At 41.2% G+C, this 11003-nt stretch overlaps 1 protein-coding gene across 1 annotated transcript; it reads right to left on the reverse strand.

Moving 5' to 3' along the window:
- Nucleotides 1-10377: 10377 nt before the first annotated feature.
- On the reverse strand, nucleotides 10378-10719 carry LOC130962829 (sulfated surface glycoprotein 185-like). The gene has a single exon (XM_057888993.1). It carries the CDS (start codon nucleotides 10717-10719, stop codon nucleotides 10378-10380), a length of 342 nt encoding a protein of 113 aa, XP_057744976.1.
- Nucleotides 10720-11003: the final 284 nt, after the last annotated feature.

Raw genomic sequence — 11003 nt, forward strand, 5'->3', positions numbered from 1 at the left:
TCAATAACAGTTCTCTTTTCTCCTCATTCTTTCAAGAGCCAACAATTTTAACATTCTTAAAAACAACAAATTCAAAAGACATATGAACTGTTCAAGCATTCATTCAGAAAACAAAAAGTATTGTCACCACATCAAACTAATTCAACTAGTTTCAGAGATAAATTTCGAAACCCTGTACTTCTTGTTCTTTTGTGATTAAAGCATTTTTCTTTTAAGAGAGGTGATGGATTCATAGGACATTCATAGCTTTAAGGCATAAACTTAAATTTTATTAATTATGAACTAAGAACAAGACTCAAATATAGATATAAGATGAAACTAAAAAAAATATAAAATAAGACAAGAAAAACGAAAAAAATAGGCTCCTAATGATAGAGGTTTTCACAGAGTTAGGACTCAACAACCTTGATTTTGAGAAGTAGATGCTCCCTCAGCTTGAGAGGAGAGCTTTTGGCGTTTCATCTCTTGGATTTCACGCCCCTGCTTCTCTTGTTCCTTCAGCAATTTGCAGAGCATGCAGTTTTGATTCTGCTGTTCTTCCTTCAGTTGCTCCATAGTCTCTTGCAACTTGTTAATAGATGCTTCTAGGTTGGCCCAGTAGCCAATTTCAGGGAGTTCAGGGAGGAACTCATGCGCCCTCCTTTTGATGGAATTGTCTTGCACTTGTCCTTCCATTGACTTCTTGGTGTTTGGGTGTTCAATGGGTATGAACTCATCTACTCCCATCTTCACCCCAGCCTCTTTACAGAGCAAGGAAATCAAGCTTGGATAAGCCAATTTGGCTTCAGTGGAATTCTTATTTGCAATTGTGTAAATCTCACAAGCAATCACATGATGGACCTCCACCTCTTTTCCAAGCATAATGCAATGAATCATTACTGCTCTCTTGATGGTGACCTCAGAACGGTTGCTAGTGGGCAATATGGAACGCCCAATAAAGTCTAGCCAACCTCTTGCAATTGGTTTGAGGTCTCCCCTCTTGAGTTGGTTTGGGACACCCTTAGAATTGGTTATCCACTTAGTTCCAGGGAGGCATATGTCCTCTAGAACCTGATCCAACCCCTTATCTACTCTCACCATCCTCCTATTAAAGGAATCAGGATCATCTTGCAGTTGAGGCAACTTGAATATTTCTCTTATTTTGTCCAGATGGAAGTATATAACTTTCCCTCTGACCATGGTTCTATGGGTATGGTAAGCGGTTCCAGTCATTCTCTGCTTATCTGTTAGCCACAGATTTGAGTAGAATTCCTGAACCATGTTCCTTCCAACCTTTGTCTCAGGATTGGTTAGAACTTCCCATCCTCTGTTTCGAATTTGCTCTTGGATCCCTGGATATTCATCTTCTTTCAGATCAAATTTAACTTCCGGGATCACTGACCTCAGACCCATTATTTTATGATAATGGTCTTCATGTTCTTTGGTTAAGAACTTCTCTTCATTCCAAAGATTCTTTGGATTATTCTCTTTCTTGCCTCTTAAATTGGTTTGTTTTCCCTTAGGAGCCATGATATTGATGAATCTTGGCTTAGTGATCACGGAAAAGCACACCAAACTTAGAGGGTTACTTGTCCTCAAGCAAAAGGAAAGAGAGAAGAGAGGGGGAGGAAGAGAAAATTCGAATGGTGTGGGCAAAAGGGGGTTCCAAACGTGAATTTATAAGGGAGGGGAGGAGAGATTTCGAAAAAAAATAAAAATTTGAAAGGAGATTTGAGAAGATATGAAAAGAAATTGAGAAAAGGGTGAAATTTTGAAGAAGATTTGGGATTAATTTGAAATAGATTTGAAAAGAATGGTTTTGATTTTTGAAGATTTGAAAGTGAATGATGAATGATTGAAGTGTGATTTTGTAGAAAAGTATGGGTGAGAAAAGGAAAGTTTGAAAAAATCTGATTTGAAAACAAAATTGTGGTCCCCCCACCAAGCTGGCGTTAAACGCCCAGAATGGCACCCATTCTGGCGTTTAACTCCCATTTGTTGCCCATTTTGGGCGTTTAACGCCCAGCCAGGTACCCTGGCTGGCGTTAAATGCCAGAAATCCTTCCTTACTGGGCGTTTTTCCAAAACGCCCAGGATGCTGCACACCTGGCGTTAAACGCCCAGAATGGTACCCATTCTGGCGTTTAACGCCCAGAATGGTACCATTACTGGCGTTAAACGCCCAGAATGGTGCCCATTCTGGCGTTTAACGCCCAAAATGCCCCTTACTGGCGTTTTTTCGCCAGTAAGCTCATTTTCTCTGCTTTTTGAGCTGAATCCTTCTGTAACTCTGTGAATTCTTTCATTTTTGATACTTGCCTCTGTAAGAACAATTCATACAACTTTCTAATGACTGGGTTGCCTCCCAGCAAGCGCTTCTTTACTGTCTTTAGCTGGACTTTCACTGAGAATCACTCAAGTCTCAGTTTTGAGCATTCCTGCTCAAAATTTCCTTCAAGATAGTGCTTGATTCTCTGTCCATTAACAATGAACTTCTTGTCAGAATCAATATCCTGAAGCTCAACATATCCATATGGTGATACTCCTGTAATCACATACGGACCCCTCCATCGGGACTTGAGTTTTCCTGGAAACAGTTTGAGCCTGGAGTTGAAGAGCAGAACTTTTTGTCCTGGCTCAAAGACTCTGGTTGACAATCTCTTGTCATGCCACTTCTTTGCCTTTTCCTTATAAATTTTTGCATTCTCAAAGGCATTGAGTCTGAACTCCTCTAGCTCATTTAGCTGGAGCAGTCTTTTCTCACCAGCTAACTGTGCATCCATGTTTAGGAATCTGGTTGCCCAGTAGGCTTTATGTTCCAGTTCCACAGGCAAATGACAGGCCTTCCCATACACCAGTTGGTATGGAGAGGTACCTATAGGAGTCTTGAATGCTGTTCTGTATGCCCACAGAGCATCATCCAAGCTCTTTGCCCAATCCTTTCTTCGGGCCATTACAGTCCGTTCCAGGATTCTTTTTAGCTCTCTGTTAGAGACTTCAGCTTGCCCATTTGTCTGTGGATGATACGGAGTTGCCACTTTATGGCTGATTCCATATCTAACCATAGCAGAGTACAGCTGTTTATTGCAGAAATGAGTGCCCCCATCACTGATTAGCACTCTGGGGATGCCAAACCTGCTGAAAATGTTTTTCTGGAGGAATTTCAGCACAGTCTTGGTATCATTAGTGGGTGTAGCAATTGCTTCTACCCACTTAGACACATAGTCTACTGCCACCAGAATATAAGTGTTTGAGTATGATGGTGGGAATGGTCCCATGAAATCAATTCCCCATACATCAAACAATTCTATCTCTAATATCCCTTGTTGAGGCATGGCATATCCGTGAGGCAGGTTACCAGCTCTTTGGCAACTGTCACAGTTACGCACAAACTCTCGGGAATCTTTATTGAGAGTAGGCCAGTAGAAGCCGCACTGGAGAACTTTAGTGGCTGTTCGCTCACTTCCAAAATGTCCTCCATAATGTGATCCATGGCAGTGCCACAGGATCCTTTGTGCTTCTTCTCTGGGTATACACCTGCGGATCACTCCGTCAGCACATCTCTTAAAGAGATATGGTTCATCCCAAAGGTACTACTTGGCATCTGAAATTAATTTCTTTCTTTGCACATAACTGTACTCTTTGGGTATGAACCTCACAGCTTTATAGTTTGCAATATCTGTAAACCATGGAGCTTCCTGGATGGCAAAGAGTTGCTCATCTGGGAAAGTCTCAGAGATCTCAGTAGAAGGGAGGGACGCCCCAGCTACTGGTTCTATTCTGGACAGATGATCAGCCACTTGGTTCTCTGTCCCTTTTCTGTCTCTTATTTCTATATCAAACTCTTGCAGAAGCAACACCCATCTTATAAGCCTGGGTTTTGAATCCTGCTTTGTGAGTAAGTATTTAAGAGCAGCATGGTCAGTGTACACAATCACCTTTGATCCCACTAAGTAGGATCTAAACTTGTCAATGGCATAGACCACTGCAAGTAATTCTTTTTCTGTGGTTGTGTAATTCTTCTGTGCATCATTTAGAACACGGCTAGCATAATAAATGACATGCAGAAGTTTGTTATGCCTCTGTCCCAACACTGCACCAATGGCATGATCACTGGCATCACACATTAATTCAAATGGTAATGCCCAATCTGGTGCAGAGATGACTGGTGCTGTGACCAGCTTAGCTTTCAGGGTCTCAAATGCCTGCAGACACTGTGTATCAAACACAAATGGTGTGTCAGCAGCTAACAGGTTACTCAGAGGTTTAGCAATTTTCGAAAAATCCTTAATAAACCTTCTGTAGAATCCTGCATGCCCCAGAAAGCTTCTGATTGCCTTAACATTGGCAAGTGGTGGTAATTTTTCAATTACCTCTACCTTTGCCTTATCCACCTCTATTCCCCTGCTTGAAATTTTGTGCCCAAGGACAATTCCTTCAGTCACCATAAAGTGACATTTCTCCCAGTTTAAAACCAGGTTAGTCTCTTGGCATCTTTTCAGGACAAGTGATAAGTGGTTAAGACAGGAGCTAAATGAGTCTCCATATACTGAGAAGTCATCCATGAAGACTTCCAGGAATTTTTCTACCATATCTGAGAAGATAGAGAGCATGCACCTTTGAAAGGTTGCAGGTGCATTGCACAGACCAAAAGGCATCCTCCTGTAGGCAAACACGCCAGAAGGGCATGTGAATGCTGTTTTCTCTTGGTCTTGAGGATCTACTGCAATTTGGTTGTAGCCTGAGTAGCCATCCAAAAAGCAGTAATAATCATGACCAGCTAGTCTTTCTAGCATTTGGTCTATGAATGGTAAAGGAAAATGATCCTTTCTGGTGGCTGTATTGAGTCTTCTGTAGTCAATACACATGCGCCACCCTGTGACTGTCCTTGTAGGAACCAGTTCATTTTTTTCATTATGAACCACTGTCATGCCTCCCTTTTTGGGAACAACTTGGACAGGGCTCACCCAGGGGCTATCAGAAATAGGATAAATAATCCCAGCCTCTAGTAATTTAGTGACCTCTTTCTGCACCACCTCCTTCATGGCAGGATTTAGCCTCCTCTGTGGTTGAACCACTGGTTTGGCATTATCCTCCAATAGGATCTTGTGCATGCATCTAGCTGGGCTAATGCCCTTAAGATCACTTATAGACCACCCAAGAGCTGTCTTGTGTGTCCTTAGCACTTTAATCAGTGCTTCCTCTTCCTGTGAATTTAAGGCAGAGCTTATAATCACTGGAAAAGTGTCACCCTCTCCCAGAAATGCATATTTCAGGGATGATGGTAGTGGTTTGAGTTCAGGCTTAGGAGGCTTATCCTCCTCCTGAGGAATTTTCGAAAATTCCTTTGCCTCCTCTGGCTCTTCCTGATCAGTTTGAGCATCTTTGAAGATGTCCTCAAGCTCTGATTCTAGGCTTTCAGCCATATTGACCTCTTCTACCAGAGAGTCAATAATGTCAGCGTCCATGCAGTCCTCTGGTGTGTCTGGATGCTGCATAGCTTTTACAGCATTCAACTTGAACTCATCCTCATTGACTCTCAAGGTTACTTCACCCTTTTGTACATCAATGAGAGTTCGTCCAGTTGCTAGGAAGGGTCTTCCTAGAATGAGAGTTGCACTCTTATGCTCCTCCATTTCCAGCACCACAAAGTCAGTTGGAAAGGCAAATGGCCCAACCTTGACAATCATGTCCTCTATTATGCCTGATGGGTGTTTAATGGAGCCATCAGCAAGTTGGAGGCATATCCTGGTTGGTTTGACTTCTCCAATCAACCCAAGCTTTCTGATAGTGGATGCAGGTATTAGATTGATGCTTGCTCCAAGATCACATAAAGCTGTCTTGGTGTAAGTGCCTTCTAATGTGCATGGTATCAGAAAGCTTCCAGGATCTTAAAGCTTTTCTGGTAAGCTTTTTAGAATGACTGCACTGCATTCTTCAGTGAGAAATACTTTTTCAGTTTCTCTCCAATCCTTCTTATGACTTAAGATTTCTTTCATGAATTTAGCATAAGAAGGTATTTGCTCCAGTGCCTCTGCAAACGGAATCTTTATTTCAAGAGTCCTTAAATAGTCTGCAAAGCGGGCAAATTGCTTATCCTGTTCCGCTTTGCGGAGTTTCTGAGGATAAGGCATCTTGGCTTGATATTCTTCAACCTTAGATGCTGCAGGTTTATTCCTTACAGAAGTGGTTGAAGAAGCCTTGTTAGAGGGATAATTATCAGCACTCTCAGGTGTCTGATCCTCCCTTGGCGTTTGGACGCCAGGAATGGGTGAAGTTTGGGCGTTAAACGCCAACTTCCCTTCCTTTTCTGGCGTTTGAACGCCAGAACTGGGCAAGGAATGGGCGTTTAACGCCAACTTTCCTTCCCTTTCTGGCGTTTGAACGCCAATATTCCTCTCTGGGCTCTTACTGTCCTCAGAGGGATTTTGAACAGTGGTTTGGTTGTCCTCTGTCAATTGTTCCTTGTTTGGCTTTTTGCTCTTTTGAACAGTGTTATTCAAGGTCTTCCCACTCCTCAATTGAACTGCTTGGCATTCCTCTTTTATTTGTTTAGATATTTGCTGTTTTGCTTGATTCAACTGTAGTTCCATGCTCTTATTAGCAACTTTAGTTTCATTGAGCATCTCTTTAAATTCTGCTAACTGTTCTGTCATCAGGAGTAGTTGTTGATTAAGCTCCATTATCTGTTCTTGAGGATTAGAGTCAGTGACTACTGTCATGACTTCCTCTTCTGGAACGAACTCATTGCTAGAGTACAAGTATTGGTTTCTAGCAACAGTGTCTATAAGCTCTTGAGCTTCTTCAATTGTCTTCCTCATGTGTATAGATCCACCAGCTGAGTGGTCTAAACACATCTGAGCTTTCTCTGTAAGCCCATAGTAGAAAATGTCTAACTGGACCCACTCTGAAAACATTTCAGAGGGACATTTCCTTAGCATACCTCTATACCTCTCCCAGGCACTATAAAGGGATTCATGATCCTCTTGTTTAAAGCCTTGGATATCCAGCCTTAGCTGTGTCATCCTTTTTGGAGAGTAAAAATGATTCAGGAATTTGTCTGATAACTATTTCCATGTCTTTATGCTTGCTGTAGGTTGGTTATTTAACCACCTTTTAGCTTGATCTTTTACAGCAAATGGAAACAGTAATAGTCTGTAGACATCCTGATCCACCTCTTTATCATGTACTCTGTCAGCAATTTGTAAGAACTGTGCCAGAAACTCAGTAGGTTCTTCCTGTGGAAGACCGGAATACTGGCAATTTTGCTGCACTATGATAATGAGTTGAGGATTTAGCTCAAAGCTGCTTGCTTTGATGGGAGGTATACAGATGCTACTCCCATATGCAGCTGTAATGGGGTTAGCATAAGACCCCAGAGTCCTCTTGGACTGATTAATTCCACTTAAGTCCATAATGGACAAAAGGGAAATGATAATGATTGCAAAGAGATAAATTTTGTTTATTTTTATTTATTTTTGAAATAACCGAAAAAAAGAAAATTAAAATAAAATAAATTAAGTTAAAAGGAAAATAAAATTCGAAAATTAAAAATAAAATAAGATCAAAGCAAATTGAGAACTGAATCAATTAGTAAGGAAAGAGATTTTGAAAACAGCAATTAGGAAGATATGATTGAAAAATTTTTATGAAAAAGATTTGATTTTTAAAAAGAGGAAAGAGAAAAACACAAAAAGACACCAAACTTAAAATTTTTAGAAAATCAAACACACAATTTTCGAAAATTTTAAAGGAAAAACACAAAAAGGACACCAAACTTAGAATTTTTATAAATCAAAAAGGGACTAAGAACAAGAAGAAAAAAAATCGAAAATTAAAAGAAGAAAAACAAAAGGCATGCAATTGACACCAAACTTAGAATATGAAACTAGACTCAACTAAAAGACTCTAAACCAACAAAAAAGAAAACAGTCCTAATCTAAGCAACAAGATAAGCCGTCAGTTGTCCAAACTCGAACAATCCCCGGCAACGGCGCCAAAAACTTGGTGCACGAAATTGCAATCACACTTTTGCAATCCCGCACAACTAACCAGCAAGTGCACTGGGTCGTCCAAGTAATACCTTGCGTGAGCAAGGGTCGATCCCACGGAGATTGTCGGCTTGAAGCAAGCTATGGTTATCTTGTAAATCTTAGTCAGGAGATCAGAAATTATCAGGATTGATTGTGAAAAGCAAAAGAACATGAAATGATTACTTGTTTTGCAGTAATGGAGAATAGGTTGAGGTTTGGAGATGCTCCATCTTCTGAATCTCTGCTTTTCTACTGTCTTCTTCATCAAACACGCAAGTCTCCTTCCATGGCAAGCTCGTGTAGGGTTTCACTGTTGTCAGCAGCTACCTCCCATCCGCGCAGTGAAAGCTAATGCACGCACTCTGTCACAGTACTGCCAATCACCGGTTTGGTTCCCTCCCCTACCGGAATAGAATCACTCTTTTGCGTCTGTCACTAACGCCCAGTAGGTTACAGGTTTGAAGCACGTCACAGTCATTCAATCATTGAATCCTACTCAGAATGCCACAGACAAGGCTTAGACCTTCCGGATTCTCTTGAATGCTGCCATCAGGTCCTGCCTATACCACGAAGATTCCGATTAAAGAACCCAAGAGATAACTACTCAATCTAAGACAGAACAGAGGTGGTTGTCAGGCACATGTTCATAGTTGAGAATGATGATGATTGTCACGGATCATCACATTCATCCGGATTAAGAACAAGTGTTATCTTAGAATGGAAGCAAGCATGATTGAATAAGAAACAGTAGTAATTGCATTAATCCATCAAGACACAGCAGAGCTCCTCACCCCCAACCATGGGGTTTAGAGGCTCATACTGTGGAAGAAACGTATACAAAATGTTATGAGGTCATAAGGTCCGGATACAATGTCAAAAGATCCTATAAGTAGTAAACTAGTGTCCTAAGGTTTACAGAAATGAGTAAATGACAGAAAAATCCACTTCCGGGCCCACTTGGTGTGTGCTTGGGCTGAGCAATGAAGGAATTTCGTGTAGAGACTTTTTCTGGAGTTAAACGCCAGCTTTCATGCCAGTTTGGGCGTTTAACTCCAAATTTTATGCCAGTTCCGGCGTTTAACGCTGGAATTTCTGTAGGTGTCTTTGAGCGCCGGTTTGGGCCATCAAATCTTGGGCAAAGTATGGGCTTCTGTAGCTCCAGAAAATCCACTTCGAGTGCAGGGAGGTCAGAATCCAACAGCATCTGCAGTCCTTTTCAGTCTCTGGATCAGATTTTTGCTCAGGACCCTCAATTTCAGTCAGAAAATACCTGAAATCACAGAAAAACACACAAACTCATAGTAAAGTCCAGAAAAGTGAATTTTAATTAAAAACTAATAAAAATATACTAAAAACTAACTAAAAGATACTAAAAACATACTAAAAACAATGCCAAAAAGCATACAAATTATCCGCTCATCACTCAGCCATAGTGTGAATCGCAGCAAACAGATTATCATCGTTTCACGGCGGATTGTTAACAGTAGACCCTTCCCGATTGCTACGTCTCCGTGGAGGCATCCTGATTCTGTTCACACCAAACAATCAATACCAAGGTGATCAGTCTTAATACCTCAAGTTGGGCGTGAACATTATCAGAATGAAAGCACAAAGACATTCATGCAACACATATCACATAGATACCCTATAAGCATGAGACACACCACAGAGCATGCAATAAAGCATGATTCAGTCCATTCCCCAGGCTCTAACAGGAAGAACCGCTCTGATACCAAATTGTAATGACCCAATTTCTAGCATGTCTAGATCATACTAGAAATTGAATGTTACCAACTTGTTTTTCCTTTTTGTATTATTGATTAATAAACATAAGCATGTACGTTGTTAAAACCCCGTGAATTTTACAAGTAATTTTTTTTTAAAACAAGAATAATTTAAAGTCGCATACCTTCCCTATATCAAGGGATAATTAAACATTCACATACATAAAACAAAAGATAACATAATATGGAACAACACACTATAATATACATCATGTTACAGAAGTGGCTCAGTTATATAAGCTTAGAGCTATAGTACAGCACTCCTAAGTCAATGACTCATATAGTATATACATATATGTACATAAGACGCCCCAGGGCCTGGCCTGACCAAAAGCCCCTAAGCTGGCACCCAGGCTAGCCTAACTCTATGATATACCTATTCCCTCTAATCGTGCTAACAAAAGTGAGGGAGACACTCTAATGTACTAAAGTTAGACTAGGCGTCTCAGAAAGTCTCCTCAATCCTTGTCCAGAGTACCTCACGGAAAACCACCGGGCGAATGGTGATGCTCGCCTGCTGGGGCCTCGCCTGGCTCATCGTCATCGCTGTCAGAGGAGATAACTATGAAGTTAGGATCTTCCTATGGATCTTCTTCTTCCTCGTCCTCTTCTTCTGCCAGAGTGATAGCGGAGGAATCACTGCTGGCCACAGGAACCATAAAAGGATAGCTACCAAACAAAATACAGTCAGGAGAAGGAGGTGGCACCTTCAAGATCTGATCATACTCATGTCCCTGCTGCTCATCAAAGACAGGAGGCTCGATCGGCTCAGGTAAAGGATCAAGCTCGGGTGGCAACACAGGAACACCCCACTCATCAAGGATAAAAGGTGCAGGAGGTGCCTCATGGATAGGCTGGGCAGGTATAGGCTCATCAGGTAGAGGAGGTTCAGGTGGAGGAGGATAGTCAGGTAGAGGTGGCATATGCTCCTCAGAATGAGGTATCCCAGGTCTGCCGGGGTGTAACCAAGATAAAGGAAAGTCACAGGTGATGACAAGTCATCTTAGCCTAGTTTCACTAGTCTTTTTCTTTTGTTTTCACTTGAATTATGCACTTTCTTGAGGCCTAAGCAAGCCAATTTAGGTAGATTTTCATGCTTCCTTTGATTGAATTAACCATAGATGAATTAATGCAATTTCATGAGGTTTTATGCTATATTTGATGCATATTAGGATAGAATGAATATCTCATGATTTTGAGCATAGCT

The sequence above is a fragment of the Arachis stenosperma genome, chromosome 2, assembly GCF_014773155.1.
Source record: "Arachis stenosperma cultivar V10309 chromosome 2, arast.V10309.gnm1.PFL2, whole genome shotgun sequence".
NCBI classification, from domain to species: Eukaryota; Viridiplantae; Streptophyta; class Magnoliopsida; order Fabales; family Fabaceae; genus Arachis; species Arachis stenosperma.